Raw genomic sequence first — 27,712 nt, forward strand, 5'->3', positions numbered from 1 at the left:
GGTTGGGAGGCGGGGATAGTGCTGGGCAGACTTATACAGTGTGTGCCAGAACCGGTGGTGGGAGGAGGGGCTGGTGGTTGGGAGGCGGGGATAGTGCTGGGCAGACTTATACAGTGTGTGCCAGAACCGGTGGTGGGAGGAGGGACTGGTGGTTGGGAGGCGGGGATGGTGCTGGGCAGACATACGGTCTGTGCCAGAGCCAGTGGTTGGGAGGTGGGGCTGGTGGTTGGGAGGCAGGGATGGTGCTGGGCAGACTTATACGGTCTGTGCCAGAGCTGATGGTGGGAGGCGGGGCTGGTGGTTGGGAGGCAGGGATAGTGCTGGGCAGACTTATACGGTCTGTGCCAGAGCCGGTGGTGGGAGGCGGGACTGGTGGTTGGGAGACAGGGATAGTGCTGGGCAGACTTATACGGTCTGTGCCAGAGCCGGTGTTGGGAGGCGGGGCTGGTGGTTGGGAGGCAGGGATAGTGCTGGGCAGACTTATACGGTCTGTGCCAGAGCCGGTGGTGGGAGGCGGGGCTGGTGGTTGGGAGGCGGGGATAGTGCTGGGCAGACTTATACAGTGTGTGCCAGAACCGGTGGTGGGAGGAGGGGCTGGTGGTTGGGAGGCGGGGATAGTGCTGGGCAGACTTATACGGTCTGTGCCAGAGCTGATGGTGGGAGGCGGGGCTGGTGGTTGGGAGGCAGGGATAGTGCTGGGCAGACTTATACGGTCTGTGCCAGAGCCGGTGGTGGGAGGCGGGACTGGTGGTTGGGAGGCAGGGATAGTGCTGGGCAGACTTATACGGTCTGTGCCAGAGCCGGTGTTGGGAGGCGGGGCTGGTGGTTGGGAGGCAGGGATAGTGCTGGGCAGACTTATACGGTCTGTGCCAGAGCCGGTGGTGGGAGGCGGGGCTGGTGGTTGGGAGGCGGGGATAGTGCTGGGCAGACTTATACAGTGTGTGCCAGAACCGGTGGTGGGAGGAGGGGCTGGTGGTTGGGAGGCGGGGATAGTGCTGGGCAGACTTATACGGTCTGTGCCCTGAAAAGGACAGGTACAAATCAAGGTAAGGTATACACAAAAAGTAGCACATATGAGTTTATCTTGTGGGGCAGACTGGATGGACCTTGCAGGTCTTTTTCTGCCATCATCTACTATGTTACTATGTTACCTGCCCACTGCATCCACATATTCAGAAATCCTGGCTTTCTACTCCTGGAGAGCAATCAGATTCATTCACAAGAAATCCCAGGTGATGGTACACTCAAGAACCTCCCCAGCATGCTGCAAAGCTTATCTAAATGATGCTTGAGGTTGCTATCAGGACAACAACTTATTAGGTGGTCAATACTCAAAGCTGAGCACCTCAATGTAGGATTCTGTTAAGTGCTATTTTAGCCAATCTTAGGTGTCTAGTTATTGGGCTGAAAATAAGTGTCTATCAAACTTAGGTGTCCAGATGTAGGATAGTGATGAATTCTATGTTTTGGTGCATAGCAGTGGAAATCAGCGCCTTGGGGGGAATTCTATGAATGGTGCTCAAAAATGGATGCCGGAAAGGTTGGGTGCTAAGCGCTATTCTATAAAAGGTACATGCCCTTTATGGAACAGCGCTTAGTGTCCATTTCCACGCCGAACTCTGAGCGCCAGACTTACACCTGCTGAAAAACCTGATGCATGCAACTTTTGGAACACCTATGACCCGTCTATGCCTCTCCCATGGCCATGCCCCCTTTTGGGTTGTGCACTATGGGATTTAGGCACCTAGTGTTATAGAATAGCACGTAGCCAGATGCACGTGCAAATCCTAATTGCTGTTAATTAACATCAATAATTAGTTGTTAGCATACAATTTATTGTTGGTTAGCTCGATAGCCCAATTAACTTGCGCACATATCTCAGCAGCACGCCTAAATCTGGGCACCATATATAGAATCCAGAGTTAAGCCCCTAAACTTAATTCCTGTGACCTGGCCCCAGCCTATCTTTCTGTTCTTCGTATTGTGTTTTTCCAGTGTAATATTAAACAGCTAAACCAGTCCCAACATTCATAGATGAGACTCAGGGCCAATGCTCAGAACTCCGGCGCTAGAGCAGACAGCGCCATCCCATACCACGGAAAGAGCGCTGGAACACAGCTTTCCACTGGTGAAAGCATAATAGTAACAGTAACATAGTAGATGATGGCAGAAAAAGACCTGCACGGTCCATCTAGTCTGCCCAACAAGATAAACTCATATGTGCTACTTCTTGTGTATACCTTACCTTGATTTGCGTTGGGTGAAGAAAAATTTCCTCCTATTTGTTTTACATTTACTACACTGTAGTTTCATCACATGCCCCCTAGTCCTAGTATTTTTGGAAAGTGTGAACAGACGCTTCACATCCACCTGTTCCACTCCACTCATTATTTTATATACCTCTATCATGTCTCCCCTCAGCCGTCTCTTCTCCAAGCTGAATAGCCCTAGCCTCCTTAGTCTTTCTTCATAGGGAAGTCATCCCATCCCCGCTATCATTTTTGTCGCCCTTCGCTGCACCTTTTCCAGTTCTACTATATCTTTCTTGAGATGCGGCGACCAGAATTGAACACAACGCTCAATGTGCGGTCGCACCATGGAGCGATACAACGGCATTATAACATCCTCACACCTGTTTTCCATACCTTTCCTAATAATACCCAACATTCTATTCGCTTTCTTAGCCACAGCAGCACACTGAGCAGAAGGTTTCAGCGTATTATCGACGACGACACCCAGATCCCTTTCTTGGTCCGTAACTACTAACGTGGAACCTTGCATGACGTAGCTATATCCATGAAGGTGTTCTCTGTAACAGTTTCTGTTTGTCTTATCTCCTCCAGTCGCTCACTCTAGTTTCCAGCATAGTGTATATGTTTATGCACACCAATGACACTTCCAGCGGAGGGCGGTATCGCCAAGCGGTATCACCGACGGCGTTGCTTTGATCCTAATTATTGCTTGGCGATATTGCCCTCCGCTGGCAGTGACATTGGTGTTCATAACAGTGGCGTACCAAGGGGGGGCAGTGGGGGCGGTCCGCCCCAGGTGCACGCCGCTGGGGGGGGTGCCGCGGCGCACGCCTGTCAGCTGAGTTCGCTAACTTTGCTGCAGCTCCCTCTGCCTCGGAACAGGTTACTTCCTGTTCCGGCCAGGGCAGAGGGAGCTGCAGCGAAGTTAGCGAACTCAGCTGACAGGCGTGCGCCGCGGCACCCCCCCCCCCCAGCGGCGTGCACCCAGGGGGGGTGTCATTTCGTTGGGGGGGAGGTGTCTTTTCGCTGGGGGGGGGCCACATCGGCGATCCGCCCCGGGTGTCAGGCAGGCTAGGATCGTCACTGGTTCATAAACATATATAGATAACAAGTTCCATACACAGTGCCGTGAATTCAGAAGTTCTGTGACCCCTAAAGCAGAAACACGGACCTGTGTCAGGTCTAATTTTGAGTGCTTCAGTAAAGACTTTTTTTTTTATCTGTTACTCCCGTCTTGAGAGAGGAAATCCGCCAGGAAAGCGGAGAACTCAAACGCCCCACGGTAAAAACAATAGTGTAAAAGAAGTGGGAGAGCGACCAAGGATACTAGAAACTGGAGGATGTTCGATAATAAACAGTTTTATTAATAATTTGAAGACTCGACACAACGTCGTGTTTCGGCCGTCAGGCCTGCATCAGGAGTCTGCTTTGCGCAGTGCTGCGTAGCAATGGTGATGACAGACCTTTTAAAATTTTACAGCTTACTCTAGGGCAAAATATTGCAAAATAACGTTGAAGATAATCCTTCGGACGTAACGTTGTAGTCTTTAAAAAGACTGTGTTTGGGAAAAAGATGCCATCAGATGCGCTGCACGCGCTGTTCGTAATGCAATTGCAGTTGCTGAGGGGCCATTTATGGCATCCCCCCCTTAGTACATATGTCTGTTTGTGTAATTTTTATTAAAGTATATTATTCCTGGCTTAGAATAGCATTGATAGGTAGTTTAGAAATAAATAAATAAATAAATAAATAGAATGTGCCTGAAGAGAAGGTGCAGTATATGAGATGGGGAGGGGGGAATTTAAGAGCTACCAATGTATAACAGAGTAAAAGAAGAAAGAGGGTTAGAGTAGTAGGTAACATGTTACAGAAAGAAAACAGGTGAAGAACCTCTTTTTACCAGGTGTAAAGAAAATGTCGAACATTCTGGTAAATATGTTTATTATGTCTCCCTTCAAAAAAAAAACAAAAACCAGAATATCTGACATTTTCCCCTAAAAACAGGCTCCAGAAAGCTTCCTAGTCCATTCCTGACATCATTCCTGCAGTGTCACACGATGTGACATCAACTGTTACTCTCTAGCGCGCTTTAATTCCAAGTTTGATGACATTTTAACAAGTTGTGGCGGGATTTTACCCACGGATAAGAGCAGAAAGAGAAAAATCACAGGTTTGCGGAGTGCAATTCTTCCGCAGTTCCAAATTATACACCACGTTGTCTACAATCCTGCGACGTGAATCGACTCCACGTGATTTTCTGCTGCTTTCCAAAATTTTGCGCCTCGTTCAGACCCTCCCTGATTGGGCTGCAAAGGGAATTTGAAGAGAGCGGGGAACTGGAAAGAAAACTCCCGAAAAAGGATTGAAGGCTTTTCTGCCCCACCACCTTTTCCTAATATATTTGCAGTTGGGGGGGGAGGGGAGTCCCTTCCCTTCCAGACCAGGAGTAGGGTCTTGCGGAATGACTCGTCAAGCTCTTTCTCAGGTACGAGAGAGTGACCAAGGGATGATGTTTCGTTTCGTGTCTTGTCTTGTCTTTTCTTTTCTTCAGCTTTCCTGCTCCCTAAGCCCCTTTCCTTCCTGCAGATGCCCTGCAACAGTCTTGCCCTGGGGCGTTCAGCTAGTTCTCCGGACTGTGTCACAATTCAAAGACCCCAGCCCCGAAGATTTTGCGAGACTGTTTGCAACCCTTCCCTGGCTCTTGCGCCTCTTTCTGCGGCTGCCTTCAAAATTTGAACAGGCAGGACGCAGAAATGACTGATGAACGGCCGAAGTCCACCTTCCTTCCTTCCTCCCTTACCTCCCACCCCTGTGACCCGGCGCCCCTTTGCTTTGATTTCTTCTCACTAGTTTTTGGGGCGGTGGGGGGGGGGGGGACAGAAATCCAACGACTTGCAAACTGGCTGAAAATCCCGCAGGGTCTTGGTCGTGGCTATTAAACAATTAACCCGGAAGCGTGCAACGACTGCATCGAGACTATTTCCACTCCTTACTGACGCATTACTTTGCAAAATGCCTTCAGATGCCTAAAATTAATCACCACGCAAAAGACAACCCGTCTACTGGAAGCAGGTGAAATGTTTTGTTAATATGCTCCTCTGTCTTAACACACCTGTACACCAAACACAAAAAGACAGTCCCTGCTCAAAGAGCTTACAATCTAACACACAGTAAAATGTCTAGTAGCCTGCTCCTGTGCATGCCTTTAATCCAGGGGTTCCCAGATCTAGAGTAAGATGTTCCCCTCTCTTTCTTACCCCTTCCAAAGTCAAATCTGTCCCGCAGGAACCCCAGCAAGTCAGGTTTTCAAGATATACACAATGAGATAGGTTTGCATATGGATATTCATTGCCAGGTACCCTGACTGAGTGGGGGGGTTCCCCCAAGGGAACCACTGCATCAGACGGGGTCATTCCTGTAGACAGAAGGCTTACTCTACCTGGATCGGGTCATCGGAGTTCGTGGTCACGTTGGTGGTCAGCGCTGCCACCTGCACAGCCTGCTTCCTGGCAGCCAGCAGGATCCTGCAGTAGGTGAAGGAGATGGCAGCCGAGGGCAAGAAGAAAGTTAAGCAGGAGGCTACTAAGGCATAAGGAAGGCTGACCAAGAGCCGGCACTGGCCCTCTTCCAAGTGAGAGGAGGCGTTCATGGGCTTGATGTCAAACTCCAGCTCATGCCACTCCATCTTAATGGGTAAGAAGGAGGCCAAGGCAGCTAAGGTCCAAGTGGCCACGATGAGCCACACCGCCCTGCAAGAAGTCATCCTGAGCTTGTACTTGAGCGGGGAGATGATGAGCAGGTACCGGTCCAAACTGATCACGCACAGGTTCAGGATGGAGGCGCTGCAACACATGACGTCGAACGAGTACCAGATGGAGCAGAACTCCTGGTCCAGGACCCACCTGCCGTACAGTTCGTTCAGCATGGCCGGGGGCATCACCACCAAGCCCACCATGAGGTCGGACATGAAGAGGGACACCAGAAAGTAGTTGGACGTGTTCCTCAAAGATCTCTGCGTGAAGATGAGGAGGATCAGAAGAGAGTTGCCCAGGGTGGTCAGCAGGATGACGAGGCAGAGGAAGGCTGCGATGGAGCGACTGCCCCCCGGGACAGACCTTTCCCCCAGCCCGCTGCCATTGACTCCTGCACGGTTCTCTTCCATTGGGCTCCCTAGCCCAGTCTCCAGCTCAGCTAGGTGATCGTGGGTTTTCTTAAAACCAGGCTCTTTCTCTCTCTCTGCAGGACCCTCTTTTCTCCTTCCTCCATTCTTCTGGACTGTCTTTAGGTCCTTCTCGTTCAGAGAGAGTCTGAACTCTCCACAGTAATCCTGCAGAATCGCATGTGAAGCATTTCGCTGGCTGACTAAGACCAGCTCCTAAACCCAGCTGAGAAGGGCTGGCAAGCAATGGAAATGCCACCAACATCTCCATCCTCTCGTTGTCTTTCTTCTCCTCCCTTTCTCGCCTATCTTCCCTCCCCCCTCCCATATACACACTCTTCAGGGAGGAGGGCTGGGGAGGGAAAGGAATCTTGACCCTGCTACTTTGGTCCTGAGGTCCTTCCTGCACATCCTCCGAGCCGGCGTTTCTGCATCGAAACTTCATTCAGCTCAAGGCTGAAAACATAACGTGCGATTAACCCAGGAAAACAAGAGACAAATTAAATTACAGGTTAAGGGAGCAGGATGGAAAATGCAGATTTGTTCACAGGCAGGAATTGTTCCACCTACACTCTCCCCGCTGTCTCAAAAATGTCTTTTATGTGTGAATGTGGAGATGATAAAGGTAATTATTATTATTATGGTAATTATTAACTATAATGTGTAACCTGTTGACCCGGAAGGACGCATTAGATTCTCATCAATTATTTTAGACATAAGATCAAAACACATTTATTTCTGAAGTCCTTTAATAAACGTTGCCTCTGATTCATTTGTTTCCTTACATAAGAAGTAAAAAAAATATATTAATATTGCTATTCTTAAATCTTGGTTCCTAAGTGTAAATTGTATTGTGACTGTAATTCTGGATCTTCCAAATGTCTTTGTTATTCGCATAGAACTGAAAGGTCATAGCGGAATATAAGATAGATGTGTAATGTAATGTTATTCTCTTAGGACTGTCCTTTCTCTCACCAAGAGAGCTGATTTAATACAAAATGCATTGCTTCTATTTGAATGGTAAAAAGCCCACTCCTTCTTCCTACCTTTATTCTAAAAACCAAGCTCTGTAGCTTTCTTCATTCCTATTACTACTACTACTTATCATTTCTATAGCGCTACTAGACGTACGCAGCGCTGTACACTTGAACATGAAGAGACAGTCCCTGCTCGACAGAGCTTACAATCTAATTAGGACAGACAAACAGGACAAACAAGGGATAAGGACAAAGAGTAGCAAGATTCCGTGCAGAATCCCAAAGAGTAGCAAGATTCTGGAATCCCGCTGTAGCAACGTTCTGTGCGGAATCCCAAAGAGCAGCAAGATTCCGGAATCCCAAAGACTACTACTACTACTTATCATTTCTATAACGCTACTAGACGTACACAGTACTGTACACTTGAACATGAAGAGACAGTCCCTGCTCGACAGAGCTTACAATCTAATTAGGGCAGACAAACAGGACAAATAAGAGATAAGGGAATTACTAAGGTGGGGATGATAAAGTAAGGGTACTGAACAAGTGAGTAAGGGTTAGGAGTTAAAAGCAGCATCAAAAAGGTGGTCTTTTAGCCTAGAGTTGAAGACAGCCAGAGATGGAGCTTGACAGTACTGATTCAGGAAGTTTATTCCAGGCATATGGTGCAGCAAGATAAGAGGAACAGAGTCTGGAGTTAGCAGTGGAGGAGAAGGGTGCAGATAAGAGAGATTTACCCAGTGAATGGAGTTCCCAGGGAGGAATGTAGGGAGAGATGAGAGTGGAGAGGTACTGAGGAGCTGCAGAGTGAGTGCACTTCTAGGTCAATGAGTTTGAACTGTATGTGGAAACGGATAGGAAGCCAGTAAAGTGACTTGAGGAGAGGGCTAATATGAGCATAACGACACTGGCGGAATATTAGTCGTGCAGCAGAATTTTGAACAGATTGAAGAGGAGAGAGATGGCTAAGTGGGAAGACCTGTGAGAAGCAAGTTGCAATATAAGCGAGAGGTGATAAGAGCGTGGATGAGGGTTCTGGTAGTGTGCTCAGAAAGGAAAGGGCGAATTTTGCTGATATTATAGAGAAAGACATGACAGGTTTTAGCAGTCTGCTGAATATGTGCAAAGAAGGAGAGGGAGGAGAATGGGCTGTGTCGGCATTAACGTGCTCTCTGGTCCTCCAAAGCTCAGGCTTCAATATGTTTGTGAGTCTATGAGATGCCACCTACCTCTGTCAGTTTAGTTTTGGTTTAGTGATTTGGGAATCCGAAGGTCCAACAAGAGGAAATGCATTTCTGTTTATTTATTTATTTGTTGCATTTGTATCCCACATTTTCCCACCTCTTTGCAGGCTCAATGTGGCTTACAATACATCATGAATAGTTGAAATATATAATAAGATAGACATTTATTGTTACAAAAGGATCTTGGGTAACATGATAGTGATAAAACATGATAGTAGTATGACAAGCAAATATTATAAGACAGTTCTGAGTATATGTGGAGGAACTGTGTATATTCACATTGGTTGATCTTTGAGGTATGCCTTGTTAAAGAGATGGGTCTCCAGTAGTTTGCGAAAGTTCATTAGTTCGTAAATCGTTTTTAAGTTACGCGGCAATGCGTTCCATAACTGTGTTGCTCAAGTAGGTAAAGTTTGACGAGTGCATTAGTTTGTATTTTAGACCTTTGCAGTTGGGGAAGTGTAGATTCAGGAACGTGCGGGATGATCTTTTGACTTTCCTGTGTGGTAGGTCTATCAGGTCTGACATGTAGGCTGGTGCCTCTCCATGAATGATTTTCTGAACTAGGGAGCATATTTTGAACGTGATGCGTTCTATTTCTCTGGTCTTTTACTGCAGGTTTCCAGTGCAGTTTTTATTTGCACAACTCTATTTTAATTTTCTGAGCCCCTACGTCTTGCCCCGTCCTTGGCCACCTTTAAATCTAGACTGAAAGCCCACCTCTTTAACATTGCTTTTGACTCGTAACCACTTGTAACCACTCGCCTCCACCTACCCTCCTCTCTTCCTTCCCGTCCACATTAATTGATTTGATTTGCTTACTTTATTTTTTGTCTATTAGATTGTAAGCTCTTTGAGCAGGGACTGTCTTTCTTCTATGTTTGTGCAGCGCTGCGTACGCCTTGTAGCGCTATAGAAATGCTAAATAGTAGTAGTAGTAGTCTCTTGTAACCAGAGCTAATATTGTGATGTCATAATGCCTCAGGCCACCAATAAGAGCCAACCTCATCAGTGATGTCACAATGGCTTGATTGTCCTATACTTGGCTCACTTTTATTACATAGCTCTTTGAGCAGGGACTGTCTTTCTTCTATGTTTGTGCAGCGCTGCGTACGCCTTGTAGCGCTATAGAAATGCTAAATAGTAGTAGTAGTAGTCTCTTGTAACCAGAGCTAATATTGTGATGTCATAATGCCTCAGGCCACCAATAAGAGCCAACCTCATCAGTGATGTCACAATGGCTTGATTGTCCTATACTTGGCTCACTTTTATTACATAGCTCTTTGAGCAGGGACTGTCTTTCTTCTATGTTTGTGCAGTGCTGCGTATGCCTTGTAGCGCTATAGAAATGCTAAATAGTAGTAGTAGTAGTAGTTAATGTGTTTTTGGTGGGGTTCTATCCATATTTCGCATATGCAGCCAAAGTGAGGCATTTTATGAGCATGCAGCTTCTGTGTTGGGATTTCTAGCAGACTGGCTTCTTCTCTTTGGTTCTAGTGACCAGGTCCAGCCCAATGGTTTCTGATGCTCTAGACGAATCTTCAGCTGTGTGCCCCCCACTCACCCTGGAGTGACTTAAGGCTTTATCCTCCTGTAGTGTAGCATCTCTTCTTCCTTTCCCTTTCCCTTCCCTACTCCTCACTCTAGTATCCCAGTTCCCCTTTATACCGCCCCCCCCCCCCAGTGGCCAGCATCTTTCCTAGATGGCCAATATTCCCCCTTCTCCATAACTACATCTGGTGGCTAAAACCCCTTGCTCCCTCCCCCCAGGTGGTCAGCATCTCCATTTCCACTCCTTACTTCCCTCCCCCCCCCCCCCCCCGTCTCCCCATTCAGCATCTCCTCTCCCTTTCTCTACCCGCTCAGCTGCCCCTGCCCCCACTGCCAGCGTGAGACTTTTAAACACAGACCCACACTCAAGCACAGTCATGTCCTACAACCCTTCGACACAGGAGTTCCTATCAGGGGGAGGGTGTGATAAGGCAGTGCTGGAGCATGTTCCTGGGTTTAAAGGCCAATGGCTGAATCTGCTACCCCTGCTAGAGTCTGATGTAGTATTTGCAATGCTGCTTTTTCATGGCATCTATGGTCAGTTGCTGGGTTATGGCTATTTATTTGCTTATTTACCATCTGTGTACAGGAAGAATAACCTGGACATTGGCAATAGACAATTCCGTGTCCTCTTGATTCTACTAGACATGACAGCAGCCTTTGACCTCATAAATAATAGATATTTAATTGATAGGCCCAAAACTATTGGAATCTGGAGCTTGGCTCTAGGATTGTTTAAATAATACCTCTCAAATTACACTTTCCATGTCTTCTCCAGCACAGAAATATCTTCCCCTGCAGTTTTAACATGTAGTGTATCCCGTGGCTCAATCGTGGTCCCCACTCTGTTCAACATCTTCATGGCCTCACTAGCATCTATGATGCAAGGCTTTGGACTTAACATCAGTTTATATGTTGATGACATCTAGCTTGTGCGTCCTCAGAGTCTTCCAGATGTTTTTGTCCCTCGCAACCTCAACCCATGCCTCAAGGCCACTGTCTCCTCTCCTGGCTCCAATCTCATCATTTCAACTCATCCCACACAAGTCAAAAGGTGCCATTTGCTTCTCCCAGAAAACCACACCTGCCCTTTTTGCACCTGCTATCGCCAGGACCACCTTATCTTGAGTCTGTTGCTGCATTTGGCATCATTCTTGACGGCCAGCCTGCCTTTGACCCTCAAATATCCTTTCTACCTCATCCTACAGTCTCCAGAAGGATTCCTGTTGCAAGATCTTATCTTGATGGTGCATCAATTCGTAATGACTCAGGAGTGTAACCTAAGAAAATACTTCTTCGTGGAAAGGGTGGTGAAAGCATGGAATGAACTCCTAGTGGAGGTGGTGGAGACAAAGACTATAATCTGAATTCAAGGAAGCTTGGGACAGGTACAGAGGATCTCTAAGGGAGAGGAAGGGATATTAGATTATATATGGATGGACAGATTGGATACGTCACATGGTCTTTATCTGCCTTCATTTTTCTATGCTTCTATGTACTCTAATCAATTAATAGGCTTGATTACTGCAATTCTATCTATGCAGGGACTACCTCTGATCATACTGGATGTCTCCAGATTCTCCAAATCAGGAGTTAAGCTGTTAGATGTTGCCAAAAATGTTTGACTGTGCCATCCCACTGTTAAAGGAGGAACAGTGGCTTCTATTGCAATGAGAATCAAATTCAAGATCCTTATATTAACTTTTTTATCTACTATACAGGCTTTTTTCTCTGTCTTACAGCACCCCTGACTTCCTATACTCCATCCAGATCACCAGGATCATCCTGGAGGAAAGCCTTTTATCAATCCCCCTGTCTTCCAGAACCAGATTAGATCTTCTCCTACTGCACCCCTGCCTTTTGGAAGTTGCTGCTCTATGAGGTTAGGAGTGATAGCTGTTTTCCATGAAAATGTGGCTCTTTGTCCTGGCTTTTTGTGAGAGCGTGGAGTGAGGTTTAAGAAAGGATGTGCTGTACTCTACTGTCCATCCCAGAACATGTCTGTAGGTCAACTACTGTTCTCACCAATAGATCTTGGTATCAGGGCTGCTGAGAGACACAACTGGGCCTGGGGCAGGACTGGACCGCCACACGCCACGCTCCCCCACACCCACACCTTCACCTCTGTCTCGGAGTCACTGCCGTGCTGCTCCCTTGCTCCGTCCTCTCCCGCTCCAGTGCTCCTGTGTGCCAGGAGTCTGGACCCAGCTGATTTCATTAACGCAATATCCTGGGTGGCACACAGAAGCAGGAAAGGAAAGACCCGGAAGCAGGCAGGAAGAAGCTTGCCGGCGCCGGGCCAGGGGAATTTTGTCGTTGTCCCCCTCTCGGCGGCCCTGCTTGGTATGCATGCATGGTCAGTGTAATTTTGCATGGTCATGCTGAAAGAGCAATATACCAAATGCAAAAAAACAAAAAAAAACAAACATGAAGGAAAATCCAGAGAGGAGTGAAAGCAGCGGAGCTAACCAGGACTGTTACTGCTACATATCATTTCTAAAGCCACCCCATAAAGAGGCCCTACTTCACAGAACTTACAGTCTGCTCAAGACAAATACACATGACAAACTAAAAAGTCTAGGAGACTCTATCATAGAGAAGTGACCAAGATGGAAAAGCAACCTCAATAAGATGAGATTTTAGTCTAGGTTTGAATATGGTCAGAGGGACAGCAGGATGCACGAACTCTCAAAATCTGTTTCAGAAGAACAACACAACAGAGCAGAAAGAGCAGCGTCAGGAGAAAACAATGACGAAGGGCACAGGTAAGAGCACCGTGCCAGATCAGTGGAGATCACAGGGAGCAACGTGTAGGCAGAGGGTAAACCAATGTATGTCGAAGGAAGGTAAGTCAAAACAGCTGCATTTTGAATAGGTTGGAATGGAAAAAGATGATTGCACTGGATCAGTGCCATGAACCCCAATTGCTACCACTCTCGGTCTTGTCATCCTACAAGGCTCAGTCACAGTCTGTTCTTTCTTTTATTTAACCCTATGGTGCCTGGGGCTCAGCAGGAAACACACGGGCAGATGGCATCATGGCAACTTTTCTTTAGCTCTCGGCTGCTTCTGGAATTCCCTGGCTAGTAAGTGTTGGCAACTGTGCCCTTCTTATGTAGTGTCAGCTGCTTTCTTGCCCACTTTAAGCCCAGTACTGTGGCACAAGCGTAGCCAGACTCGGCATTTTGGATGGGCCCAGAGGTAAATTGGATGGACCCTTCCATGCACACATGCCCTCTCCCACCCCCCCCCCTCCCCTAACCACACAACACAAACTTCTTCCCGGAGATATTTTTTAAGAACATAAGAGGGTTTTTTTTTCCACCTACCCCACATCTTCTCCCTCTCCTCTGCGTCATCCCTGCATCTGCGCTCCTGTCTCTGAACTCCGTCCCTCCCCTATGTCGGTACAGGCATCCTTGGCACCTGCAGCAATTCATTCTGACTGCTTGCACGGGCCCCACGGGCTTCCATCTGCCATGTCCCGCCCTCGCTGACATCATTGCCTGTTTCCTGTCCGGCTGCAGCTGGGCGGGCCTGAGCCAAGATTAGGTGTGCCTGTGCTAGGCCACTGTACTGTGGTATGCTGGCAGGAACTCAGTCTGCAGCGTTCAAAGGGTTAATGTGCTCTACATTTGCTTATCTCGATCTTTCAGGGTGCTCCTGTTTCAGCGTCCAGTCACCTTCTCTTTGGGCCAATATTCAGCCACCATAGTTGGTATTTTTTCAAATGCCAGCCACAATGGCCAAAACCAATCCAGACATTCAGTGTCGGTATCCAGATAGTGACCAGGGCTGAATATCCGGATAGAGCAATGACTGGTTCTTCTAACAGTGATACTGAACCCACTATCCGAATAGGAACAGATGAAATTAGGACAGCTTTTTCCAGGCCTAACTATATCCATGTAGTTATCTGGTTAGCAAACTGAATATCACCACTAACCACATAACTTCCAGTTCTGCCCCCATACTGAAGCAGCCCTATCCAGGCAGTACTGCTGTAAATTGACGAATAGCCCTGGTCAGTACCCTTTATACAGATAGCACGTGACACCTCTGTTGAAGGCTAGACATTATCGGGTGCAGTTTAAGGTTCTTAATCTACTCCGTTGCTCTTTGTACTCAGAAGGGCTGAAATATTGGAGCAATCACTTGACTAGATACGTTCCATTGAGGGCTCTGAGGTCATCTCAGCAGGTTCTCCTGCAGATGACTTCAGATTTGAGAATACAGGGCATTCAGCGTGTTTCTGGATATTTAGCTCCAAAGCTATGGAATTCAATTCCTTTCGCTTAGGCTAAAGACTTGTTTTTTTTTTACTAAGCATTTAGGAGACAGTCCTGAGGCAATCGATAAGAACATAAGACTAACCATACTGGATCAGACCAATAGTCCATCTAGCCAAGTATCCTGCTTTCAGCAGTGGCCAATCCAGGTCACAAGAACCTGGCAGAAACCCAAAGAGCAGCAACATTCCGGAATCCCAAAGAGTAGCAAGGTTCCGGAATCCCAAAGAGCAGCAAGATTCCATGCTACCAATCCCAGGGTCAGCAGTGGCTTCCCCATGTCTGTCTCAATAGTGGATTATGGACTTTTTCTCCTTTTGTCCAAGTCTTTTTTAAACCCAGATATGCTAACCACTGTTACCACATCCTCTGGCGACAAGTTCCAGAGCTTATCTATTGGTTGAGTGAAAAAAATATTTTCTCCTATTCATTTTAAAAGTATTACCATGTAACTTCATTGAGTGTCCTCTACTCATTGTACTTTTTGAAAGAGTAAAAAAATCAATCACTTTTACCTGTTCTACGCCACTAAGGATTTTATGATAAAGGTTTATATGCTTGGGTGGGAGGGGGATTAGGAATAGTGTTTGTGAGTGCAGGTGCTTCGGGTTTTTTGTTTTATTTATTAATTTAGATTTTACTCACACCTTTTTCAGTAGTAGCTCAAGGTGAGTTGCATTCAGGTACTCTGGATATTTCTCTCACAATCTAAGTTTGTACCTGAGGCAATGGAGGGTTAAGTGACTTACCCAAGGTCACAAGGAGCAGCAGTGGGATTTGAACTGAGTTTGTTATCAACTTGATGCTCTAACCACTAGGCTACCAAGCTTGGAAATAGAATTGATGTGGCATGTAATTAAATATGTTAAATTAATGTGTGTTTGAATATCAGGCTCTTGGTTTTTACTGAACCTGTTTAGACAAAAGTAAATCTGAAGACAGAGAGAGAGAAGCAGTCATTTTCGGATGGTCCCTTACAAGAGATCTGTTTGGCCTTCCTTTCCCCACCAAATTCAAACGGTAGGGCGGCCATTGAAAGAAAGGTTCCAGGATACCTGTGGTCCTGGAGCCCCCTTAACATGGCACCAGCCCCCCCTCCCCCCCAGCCAGGAGGAAGAGGGCTGGGTAGAGAAGGGCTAATGGGGCAACCCAGGCACTGCTTTTATTCCACAGTGGTGATTGTGGGGATTTCAGGGGAAGAATGAGTCTTGAGTTGGAAAGAGTTGGAGATATTCCAGCTCTCAGACCCACCTGTTTACAAAGCCAGGTGGCAATGACAACACAGCCCACACCGACAGCCACTAGCACGGCTTTGTAATCAAGGGGAGACTTAATAGTTACTAGAATGCCGTCCAGTTAACATCAGTCTTATTTCCTAATTAGAGCCCCCCTCCCCCAGCACATCTATCAAGCCGTGTAACTGATGTATTTTTATTTTTCTCTTAATTCTGTTTATTGTGATTGGGATGTTCTGTTTCTTTGGCTGTCAAATCTTTTGTTTGGTTGTTATATTTTAAAATACTGCAATAAATAAAGTCCAGACTAGGTATTACTTGTGCGCCAGGGAAACGTTTGGGTGTGGGATGAGTGAAATCCCAAATCCTTTCTGTTCCCCTTCCCTTTGAGAAACGCCTCTGGAAAAAGCACTCACGGACGTTCGCATCTGCTTTTTACAGTGCTTCCTATGTCTAGTAGCGCTGTGGAGACGACAAGTTCTTGTACATCTTACTCCCGCACTACAATATTTATTGACTTGCTGGTTTCTGTCATTCAATATCATCACTTTTCGACTCTTTTAATAAAACTCTGTAGGTTCTTAGGAGACCAGGTCTGAATAATCGATTCTAAGGTGTTATACAACAGTGGCGTAGCCACAGGTGGGCCTGGGTGGGCCAGGGCCCACCCACTTTGGACTCAGGCCCATCCAAAATTGTGACACTCTTGCTGTGGCTGGTGGGGATCTCTAAGCCTTGCCAGCTGAAGATTTTCTTTCCTTGGGCAGCCAGCGCTCTTTTCTTGAGCTGATGCTGAGACCGGCCTTTCTGCACATGCTCAGTTTTCGAACATGCAAAAGCACTGAGCATGCATGGTCTGCCAGCATCAGTTTGAGGCAAGTGCTTCCGGCTGCCATTTGGACGAGTGCTGGCTGCTCGAGGAGGAAGAGGAAATCTTCAGCTGGCAGGGTTTGGGAATCCCCGCCAGTTCAAGTATTTAATATTTGGGGTTTGTGGGCAGGGAGGGGTGGAGAGAGGACCAAACCGGATGGGGGCTGAATTCCATGCCCGCTCACCTTGGGCTCAGGCCCACCCAAAATTGGCCATCTGGCTACGCCCCTGTTATACAAGGAGCTGTTCTGGAGTAAAAAAAAAAAGGAATTGCATTGTAGAGTGAGAATGAGTGTGTACCGGTTGTGGATTTCGTTGGGGGGTGGGGGGAGTGTACGGGAGTCAGACTGCGTGTGAGGAGATGTATGGACTTGTTGGGGGAAAGTATATGTTTGACTTTGGAAGTGCGGACAGGTGACTTTGAAGGCACCTTGAAGCTGTCCATTGTCAGCTGATTTATGTTTCCCTGTCTCTGCCTGTGTTGCTGTGGGCTAAGGTGTTAGATTAATGGAGGGGATTTTGGAATACAGCAGCAGTCAGCATTCTAACATTATTTGGGGTTAGCTCACACTTTTTCAGTGGTAGCTCAAGGTGAGTTATATTCAGCTATTGTTCTGTCCCTAGAGAGCTTATAATCAAAGTTTGTGCTTGAGGTAGTAGAGGGTTAAGTGACTTATCCAAGATCACACAGATGGCCCTGGACATCAGCCCAGTGCTCTAACCACTAGGCTACTCCTCCACTTACTACTACTACTTATCACTTCTATAGCGCTACAAGGCATACGCAGCGCTGTACATCATACACGAAAAGACAGTCCCTGCTCAAAGAGCTCACAATCTAAATAGGACAGGCAAACAGACAGAACAACTAAGAGGTAAGGGAATTCAAGAGGTGGGGATAAAAGGGTACAGGGCAAGTGAGTAGTGGTTAGGAGTCAAAAGCAGCGTCAAAGAGGTGGGCTATTAGCCTGGACTTGAAAACAGCCAAAGATGGGGCTAGACATACAGGCTCGGGAAGTCTATTCCAGGCGTGAGGTGCAGCGAGATAAAAGGAACGGAGTCTGGAATTAGCAGTAGAGTAGAAGGGGACAGACAAGAGAGATTTATCCACAGAATGGAGTACCCGAGAGAGGGCGTAGGGAGAGACGCGTGGAGAGGTATTGGGGAGCAGCAGAGTGAATGCACTTATAGGTCAGTAAGAGAAGTTTGAATTGAATGCAGAAACGGATAGGGAGCCAGTGAAGTGACTTGAGGAGAGGGCTATTGTGAGCATAGCGACTCTAGCGGAAAATGAGTCGCGTAGCAGAGTTTTGGACTGATTGAAGAGGAGAGAGATGGCTAAGTGGGAGGCCAGTGAGAAGCAGGTTGCAATAATCTAGGCGAGAGGTGATAAGAGTGTGGATAAGGGTTCTGGTAGAGTGCTCAGAGAGGAAGGGACGGATTTTGCTGATGTTACAGAGAAAGAAAGGACAGGTTTTGGCAATCTGCGGAATGTGAGCAGAGAAGGAGAGAGAGGAGTCGAAGATGACCCCAAGGTTATGAGCTGATGAGACAGGGAGAATGAGAGTGCCATCCACAGATCGTTCCTGCCTCCAGTTTATGGTGTTATGTACCGTGTACAGCAATGATTCCCAAACTTTTTTTCTATGGCAGAACCACTAAAATATTTTTCATATACTGAGGAACCCTACTCCCCCCTCATCTCCCTCACTACAAGGAGTCACCCTCTCCTGGAACCACACATAGGTCCCCAACCCACCCCCACCCACAGGCCTACCATATTGGCAGTGGTCCAGAGGGGCAGTAGCAATCCCCATTCACTCCTGCCTATGGCAGCTTTGTTGACTGCCAGAACCTCCTGTGGAAGTCTAGCAAGACTGCCACGGGAGGTCCCGGCAGCCATTTTGAGATTGGAGCCGGCTCCTACTCAAGTCAACACCAATCTCAAAATGGCTGCCAGGACCTCGACTGGCAGTCTCGCAAGACTGCCTCGAGAGGTCCTGGCAGCCATTTCGTCAGCAGAGCCGGCATGGGCGGGAGCGACTGGGGGCTGCTCTTGCCCTGACCGATGCAGAACCCCTGGAGAGTTCATGGAGCCCAGTTTGGGAATCGCTGGTGTTCAGGGTGAAGGCATACATTTGTTCTTAGCCATAGGTGCCAAACTGCCGTGCCATCAGCCCCAGTATACAGGAGGAGACACAGTACAGATGGGCCCAGCTGCATTTTTCTTGATTTCTCCGACAATATCCTTACATTTGCAGGCTTAAACAGTGACAGAGAGCAAGAAATGCAAATATGAGTGAATAGGAAAAATGACTAGGCACACGCTGATTGGCACCAAAACATACAGAAAGCATCTTGCAAGAAGCCCTACTAGATTTAGGACTATTACGGATCACGTGGGGTTTCAGGCCAGGCTGCTCCAGTTCTGGTTTCCTTTGTATTTCCTGCAGAGAAATCGCAACCCTACATCCAATGAGAACAAACCCTGTTCTGGGACATCCTTATCAGTAGGAGTCATGCTCCTCATTCCTGGCTGGTTATTTCAACTATATCTCCCTTGTCTGTTCCTCAGTCCTTTTCAACTGGCTCCTGGAGGCACACCTAGGGGTAGATGCACTAAGGTCCTCAGAAGAGCCATTCCCTTACCGATTCCATAGTGAATCGGTAGGGAACGGCCATGCATCAAGGAAAGGGAATGCAAATGAGCTGCTCGTTTGTAGCTCACTTGCATTCTCTATTCCCTCGGAAACCAGTCGGCCGGTCAGCCGGTCGAGCATGCGCAGAGCAGCCAAGCGTTATGCTGGCTGCTCTGCACATGCCAAAGATGTCCAAAAAGGACGTCCCTGATGAGCACTTGTCAGAGCCGCTGGCCGGAGCAGAAGAAGGGGGTGGTCAGCTTTTCAGGATTACTGCAATGCATATGCATGAGGTAGATTTGCATATATTAAGGACCCATTGTATATAAATCTATCTCATGCATATTCACTGTAGTAATCCTGAAACTTCAACTGGCTGGCCAGGGGACCTGATACTCAAAACTACCACCAGCATTAACATTCGGTTAATGCTGGGTTTGTGCGCTTGTTAGTCAGCGTTGAATGCTCGTAGGGCTCAAGTTAATGAGTACACTAACGATGGCTGTAAATTGCACTTAAATAGATGTAAATATGGTCAGTATGTATTTCTTCCCAAAGCACAAAAGGAAATGACGGCTCTAATGCTGAAAATGTACCGCCAGGTCAAAGGCAGCGTGGAAGGCTTTCGGGAGATTTGTTGCCATTTTTCCAATTAAACTGTGGGTTTTCTTTTCTTTTGCAAGCGGAAGGAAGCCTGTGCAGGTTTTAAGTGCTGATAGTGAGAAACGTGTGCGAGTCCAAGCAGACATCTGCATCTGTTTTTTGTGTTAAATATGAGCAAACAATTTTTGAAAGACTCATTTAGAAGTGCAGATGAACAGCGCCAATGTGTGCTTGCGCTTCTGGTTTTGCCTTGACATGTGCACTGTGCACAAGAGCCGTGATTGCCACAAAACCCTTGTACACACATGCCAGCATGTCTCCTCCCCCCCCCCCCCACCACAAATTATTTACATATCATTTCTTTGAGCATCACTTAGCCATTTTTCTGCGCTGTTCTTCCACTATGGGGTTTTGCAGCGTGGGCTTTAGTGCTCGATTTTGAGAATTGATCCATAGGTGCGCCTCCAAGAGAGGGTTGAGAAGCACCGGAGAGGGTGGTGGATATGTGGAATGCCCTCCCGCGGGAGGTGGTGGAGATGAAAATCGGTAATGGAATTCAAACGTGCGTGGGATAAACATAAAGGAATCCTGTTTAGAAGGAATGGTTCGGCGGAATCTTAGCGGCGATTGGGTGGCGACGCCAGTAATTGGGAAACAAAATGGGAGCTGGGCAGAGTTCTACAGTCTATGCCCTGATCGTGACTGGATAGGGATGGGCTGGAGTGTAAATTTTAAGGGGCTTCTACGTTAGCTTCAGAACTTAGTACAAGAACAGTACTGGGCAGACTTCTAAGGTCTGTGCCCTGAGAAAGGCAGGGACAAATCAAACTCGGGTATACATATAAAATATCACATACCATGTAAAATGAGTTTATCTTGTTGGGCAGACTGGATAGACTGTACAGGTCTTTATCTGCCGTCATTTACTATGTTACTATGGTATATCTTTTTGCACGCTTTAAGTTTTCCCTTCCCCTCCCTCTTTTGTTACTTTATACTGTACCTGAAGCCCAAGGACCCACTTAGAGCATAGAAAAAAGGTTAACCAAATCTCCAGCTCCACTCACATTTTACACTGTGTCTCGGAGGTACAGCACTTGAGCACAGATTAATGTAGCCACCTCTGCTTTGAACAAGGGCGCCACCTAGTGTTGAACAGGAACCTTCCCTAGACTCAGCTGTGAGGCAGCTGTTTGTCCTTCTCCATGGCTGTATATTACCAGAGGGATGTCACTTTTGTTAGGAAAGAGGGCCGTTCAGAGCCAGAGCTGGACTCGAGGCAGGGCTGCTGCTGCCCCCCCCCCCCCCCACACACACACACACCCTTACCTTGCTCGTCCCTCAGTTTGTCACTCTCCTCTGTGCTGAGACCCGGGCAGGGGCATAGCCAGACAACAGATTTTGGGTGGGCCTAGGCAAGAAGTGGGTGGGCACCAAGTGTTCTCCCCCCCCCCCCCCCCCACCAAAAAAAATATCTAAGCTGGCAGGAAAATGCTTCTTTCCACCTTGGCAGTCTGCAGAAGGCATGCGCTGAAAACTGAGCATGCGCAGGTTCCGGTATCGTTGAGAGTAGCGTTTTTGTTACCATTAGGCGGAAGTCTTCAGCTGACGGAGCTTTGGATCCCCACCAGCTACCGCTAAATGTGTGCTACTGTTGGGTGGGCCTGAGCCCTAAGTGGGTGGGCCCCAGCCCACCCAGACCCACCTGTGGCTACGCCACTGGACCCAGGTTATCTTGTTAACACAATCCCTCAAGTCTTGATACACAGGAGCAGGAGAGAGAGAGAGAGACACCCCCCCCCCCCCCCCCCACACACACACACACCCTCACCCTCTCAGCGGTCCTGTTAGGAAATGGTAGTGTGTTTCCCTAAGTGGCTTCTTGGAGGTGTTTCACTGCTTGCAAGAGATGCCGCCTGCTGAATCATGCAATTGACCTAAAGGAAACCAGCAAAATACTGAAGCTCTAATGTAGACTTTTGTTCATGAGAGGCCAAACTGACAGAAATCACCATGGTCCCGCCGCTACGCCTTGTGAACTTGGCAAGTCACTTAACCCTCCCTTGCCTCTCAGGTACACAAATTAGACTGTGAGCCCCCCCAGGGACAGGAAAATACATAGTTCAACCCATTTTTCCCCTGAGGCCTTTAGCTCTGCCCCTAATTAAGTGCCAACTCTTGTGGGAAAAGCAGAGACCCTGTACCCCTCCCCTCTCCCTGCTTTATCTGGTAGTGTGTGAATGAGTCTTTACTATCATTTTTTGGAGTTCCTTTCCGTTTTGTAATTTGAATATTGTATACCGCTTCGACCTCTTGTGAGCAAAGGCAGCATATCAACTCTCAAAACAAACAATGTAACTCACTTTCTGCTACTATTGAAAACGCTTGAGCTAAATCCCCCCCCCCCCCCCAAAAAAAAAAGTCAACAATAAATAAAAATTCATCAATACTTGAATAAGTGTGAGCCTTTGGGTTATTTGTCTAAGGACCTGGGACCTGTATCTCATAGGCAGGAACGCTCCTAGTTAAAAAGAAAATTACATGCAACTGTACAGAATCACAAAACAGAATGAGACTAAGAGACCTGGAAGATAAAAACAATTTTACTCAGAGGAACCTTATTTTAAAAAAAATTATATTTCCATATCGATGCAGCAGAGCTTTGCAAAACTTTTATCCCCCCCCCCCCCCCCCCCCACCACACTGACTTGTTTGCTACCATAGAAGATAACGTGATTGACCAAAGGTGAGGGTAGCCACTGCGTTCCACTGAGAAGTGACTTGTGCCCTCCTATGGCCTCTGAATTAACAGGATGGCCCCAGCATCAGGGTAGTGGAAGATCTGCAAAGCATTCTGTTATTATGTTGATCCATGGAAGTTCTTTCCTCATGTGAAATTTGTCTCCCAAAGTTCTTCACTGGGGGAATCATGGCACAAGAACCAAAACAATTGCTGGGGTGGTTACCTGGTAGTGTTTGTACTTTGATGTGAGCTGAGTTGTGAGTTATTGTATCCATATCTTTCCACACAACCACCAAACAAACAAATCCCTGTGCTATTTGTGTCTGCCCGACACTCCCTGACACCAATACCTTACTCCCAGCCAATATTCAGTTGGGACACGCATAAGACACTTATGAGGGTCCCAGCTAAATATCAGCCAGGACCTGCATAAGGGGATCTTTCATTTCTAACTACCCTCGATTCCAATCCCCCCTCCCAACATAAACCATCACAAGTGGACCTCCTCCCAAACTCCACCTGGAAAAGGCCTCCTCTGGGACCCCAAAAAAGATGTCCCTCTCACGCATCTCAGCAAGCCACCCTGGGCCTACCTTAACAGCTCTGATGATCTAGCAGTCGCCTGGGCAGGAGTGAACCCCATTTGCTCATCCACCTAGCAGTCTCACAATACTAACACTAGGGGTCAGTCTCTAGGTACTACCATGAAACTACTTCTAAAGGCTACAGTGGCCATGTTTCACCCAGAGCTGCCAGCAACAAGAGCAATTGGGGTTTGCTTCTGCCCAGATGACCTCTAGACTACCAGGGCCATTAAGGTAGGCCCAGGAGGGTCTGCTGGGATGTGATACTGGTGCTTCTCTTGGGGAGGCCTTTTCTGGGAGGGGTTTCAGGAAGGAGTGCACTCATGCTGGGGGGACTGGGTGATGTTGGAGGAGTCTTCTCATGTTGGGGGTGAGGTCAGAGGGCAGTCAGGCTATGTGGGGAGGAGCTTCTCTTATTGATAGAGGTCAGGAGGGAGGGTCAGACCTTGGTGTGGTGGGGGGGGGGGGGCAGGATGGACGGGAGATCAGGTACACTTCAGGCTACTACCTGGAAGTTATGTGGGTACTGGTCAATATTCACTGCTTCCACCACATAGCTCAGCAGGCAAAGTTAGGTCTGTCTTAGCTAAGTGGGCATCAGTACTAAATATCACTGGTACCAGCAGACCTGTCGGTTCCTCCATGACTTCGTCCCCAGACCACCCTTTTACGGACCAGATTTCACATGGCCAGTTAGTGCCAATATTCACCAACACTGACCCATTCATTTTCACTGAATATCGGCAGCTGGCTCACTCAGCATGGTTTTAGAGGGCAGGGGCTTCTCCTGAATATTGACCCCAGAAAGTTTGCCTTTAGCTCCAGTACCACACTGGTACCAGTAAAGCTGATTTGTACCACTCTTTCAAGATATCCCAGCCCAGGTTCTTCATCTTCCATGTCCACTTAAACTTGGGTCTCTCTGCTAAAATGGATATTCTGGGTTAATCATAGTGGGAACAAGCAATATGGACACCTGCCCACTGGCAGGGACTAGTTTAGACCAAATCTTGGCAATATGCTTCATAGAAAACATTTCTTTCATTAAAAACAGAAATGTATACGTAGGAAGAGAGGTTACTGGACTCTTGAAGGAAGTCTTTTAGACAGAGTTCCTCCTATATTCATTACCAGTGAGCAGAGCAGTTGAATGTAAGACCTTGGCCTACAACCTTCTCCATACCCTGACGCCAAGTGAACAGCACGCTCCAGTTAAGAGGTGAACAATGCAGCCTGGTTCCTGTCCAACTCCCAGTTCTGGTCCTGCCTAAGGCCTACATCCTCTCAGAATATATTACTATATTTGCAAGTATCCTGATTAAGATGCCAATTTTGGTTCTTCTCAAGTCCTCCTATGCTTCAGATGTCTTCTTCACCCAATGGTGTCACTAAGTGCATTATTGGTAATCATTATACTAAGAGGAATAATATTAGAAGGGGAATAATATGAGCATGTGCAGTGGAGGGGTGTGGTCAGTCGTCTCTCTCTTCCTCATGATGGGCGGATGCAGGCACCTCTTCCTCCTGGTGCTGGATGTAGTGATGGGCACTGTTGCCCTCTCCAGGTGCCAGTGTCTCATCCGTATTCAGGTAGATATTGAACAATGCTCCATCATGGCTGAGCTCTTTCCCACATGCCTGGCAGCTGCAACGCACAATCTTCTCCACCAGTTTATCTACCCGGGGCACCTCCTCATTGCCCGGGCACTCAAGGGTCACCTGAAGAGAGAAGAGAGGTTGTGAAGATGAAAACAGTGATGGAATTCAAGAATGCGTGGAATAAACACAAAGGATCACTAATTAAAGCAAAACTTAAATGATCTCCTAGCTGGAGTGAGCTTTGATGGCAGCTTCAGAGGTTGGGAAGTTAGACCAATACTGGGTAGACGTCTATGGCCCCCCTCTACATTTGACACCCCCCCCGCTGTCACCGCCTGCCCCCCGCCCCACTGCCGCATCAGGTACCTTGTTTGTTGTCAGGGGTCCCCAAACCCCGCCAGCTGAAGAGTTTTCTTCAGCACCTGTCGACTCCGGCGCCTTCGTTGTGGGATCATCTGTTTCTGATGCCTTACGTCCTGCACCGTGCATGTAGCCCTGTGCAGGACGTAAGGCGTCAGAAACAGAGGATCCCATAACGAAGGTGCCGGAGAAGTAGCCTAATGGTTAGCTAGCAGGCTGAGAACCAGGGCAACCCAGTTCAGATCCACTGCTACTCCTTCTCAGTTTGGCTAAGTTATTTAACTCTCCATTGCCTCGGCTACAAACCTAGATTGTGAACCCTCCAGGGACAGGAAAATACACTCCCTGAATATAACTGGCCTTGAGCTACTAAGAAAGGTGTGAGCTAAATCCCAGACCCCATAAAAAGAAAGACTTCCCTCTAAGAAATCTAACAATTAAAGGAGCAGGCTCCTGTGTTCTGGTCCTGAATCACAACAGCAGCAGCCAAGAACTTTCTGCAGAACTGGTTAAATGAAAAGGAGGCAACAGGCCGGATGAGAAGTGACCCACATTTTTTTCAAAAATGACCCCATAACAAGACAAGAGAAGATATTATTACTTACAACGTCCCACATGGACTGAACAGGCATACAGGAATCACAGTGCACCAGCGACTCCGTGGACTGAGGAAATGTATTAGGAACACTGTAACTGAAACACTGTCCCAAACAGGCCCTAAGGGAAGAGAGCAAACACACAGGAGAAGGTCCTCATTAGACAGAGCCACAGCACAGACAAATGAGACAAGCAAGGTGAAGTGCCCCCTGGTGCAAGGAGCCGACATTAACATGGCGCCGTGCACCGATGGGCCCTCATGCCCGAAGCAGCGGGGAGCGAGCGAGGGGGAGAGGTCAGGACCCCGCCTCGCAGGTGCTCCCCGCTGTGAGGGGCTGGAACAAAGTGGGGGTTTAAAACCCCTGGGCTGAGCTCGCCAATGTGCCCCCCCCCCCGGTGCAGCGCCCCCCCCCCCCGCTAGATGACACCTCCCCCCCTCCGGCGAAATGACACCCCCCCCGGGTGCACGCCGCTAGGGGGGGGTGCCACGGCGCGCGCCTGCTCCTCCGAGTTCGCTAAACTTTGTTTGTTCACTTCAGCTCCCTCTGCCCCGGAACAGAAAGTAACCTGTTCCGGGGCAGAGGGAGCTGCAGCGAATGAACGAAGTTTAGCGAACTCGGAGGAGCAGGCACGCGCCGCGGCACCCCCCAGCGGCATGCACCCGGGCGGACCGCCCCCCCCTTGGTACGCCACTGGAACGGTCTGTTGCAGTTTGCTCCTTCCTCTGCCAATCTCCGCAGCATCCCCACGCCACCCTCTCTCTTCATCATTCTGAGCTAGCTCCCAGGTCACGAAATACATCTCCTGCTGTGCAGACCAGCTGAACTTGATCGAGATGACGCACATTCGGGCGATATATTTCATGGCCCTATGGTCCATCCCTCAAACAAGCTCAGACACGACTGCAGAGGACATTGAAATGCTTTTCCTCTTTGTCGGGTGCTTCAATATTTGTAAATATCAATCTTGGTATTTTGACTGGCATGGTTATATGTCACACTATGTAGGTAATTGAATGTAATTTTAATTCCAGGATTTATAGCCTGCTTAATCCCCTAAAGTTCTGAGCAGGGAAAGGATTTCATTTCAATCTACCAACATTGTAATTCTCTCCTCTACAGTGTCCAGGCCAAAGAACACATAACCCTTTCCTAAGTTCCGAACATTGGTTGCCAGCTCGTCATAGGCTATCCTATAAGGACTCTCTCTGTGGTGCATAAAATCCACCTCTGAAAAATTTCACTCTTTTTTTCCCCCATTTTCTGATCCCTTACTGTCCATCCCAAACCTTAAGGTCCAGTTAGTAATCCCGTCCTTTAGATATAAGTACATAAGCATCGCCATGCTGGGATAGACCAAAGGTCCATCGAGCCCAGCACCCTGTCACCAACAGCGGCCAAAAGAACAAGCAATTTGTCCCGCCCATCTTAGAAATACTGTATTCCCTCGTCCATTCTTGTTTGGACTACCAGAAGCTGAATTTTCAGTGTAATTGGCCCCTCCCTCTGGAATACTGTTCCCCAGTGTGTTTTTTCTAGCAAAAAAGGTGCCAGTACTCAAATACCAGTCCACCTTTCAGGGGTGGAGTGATCACTGAGGGACCCACCCCACAATAGCCAGGCCCCCTGCAACCAGTCACAGAATCTATGACAAGGCAGAATTGGTGTGTAGAGCCTGAGCTCTTTCATGGGGTCCATGGGTCAATTTTAGCAGACAACGGAAAAGGTGCCGGTACTCAGTACCCCCAAGTACCCCCTCAAAAAAAGCCCTACTTTTCCCACTCATCTTTGTTTAGAGATTTCCTTTGAAAAATTCAAGATCGGGTTGAAGACATTGTAGGATGCTTTCACTTGAGACTTTCCCACACATATCCTATAATGGTGCTGCAGGGTGATAGGGTGCTCAGCCTACTCAGCCTAAATCTTCAACTCTTCTCTAATCTCCCCTGTTCTACACAGTGGCGTACCAAGGGGGGGGCGGTGGGGGCGGTCCACCCCGGGTGCATGCCA

The 27,712-nt window shown here is 47.8% G+C and overlaps 2 protein-coding genes across 2 annotated transcripts in view; both read right to left on the minus strand.

The window, feature by feature from the left end:
- The window catches only part of HTR6 (5-hydroxytryptamine receptor 6), a 39,148-nt gene extending 20,667 nt beyond the window's left edge, over window positions 1–18,481 (minus strand). Inside the window, exons 1-2 of the mRNA XM_030222171.1 lie at window positions 18,356–18,481; window positions 5,693–6,580 (exon numbers count right to left, since the gene is read on the minus strand). Coding sequence (XP_030078031.1) covers window positions 5,693–6,580; window positions 18,356–18,481 — 1,014 coding nt within the window. The remainder of the gene's footprint in view (window positions 1–5,692; window positions 6,581–18,355) is intronic.
- Window positions 18,482–22,442: 3,961 nt separating this feature from the next.
- NBL1 (NBL1, DAN family BMP antagonist) overlaps window positions 22,443–27,712 on the minus strand; it is a 37,600-nt gene continuing 32,330 nt past the window's right edge. The window contains exons 3-4 of the mRNA XM_030185825.1: window positions 25,712–25,823; window positions 22,443–24,866 (exon numbers count right to left, since the gene is read on the minus strand). Of these exons, the coding sequence (XP_030041685.1) occupies window positions 24,621–24,866; window positions 25,712–25,823 (358 nt within the window). The 3' untranslated portion in view covers window positions 22,443–24,620. The remainder of the gene's footprint in view (window positions 24,867–25,711; window positions 25,824–27,712) is intronic.

The sequence above is a fragment of the Microcaecilia unicolor genome, chromosome 13 (genome assembly GCF_901765095.1).
Source record: "Microcaecilia unicolor chromosome 13, aMicUni1.1, whole genome shotgun sequence".
Taxonomy (NCBI): Eukaryota; Metazoa; Chordata; class Amphibia; order Gymnophiona; family Siphonopidae; genus Microcaecilia; species Microcaecilia unicolor.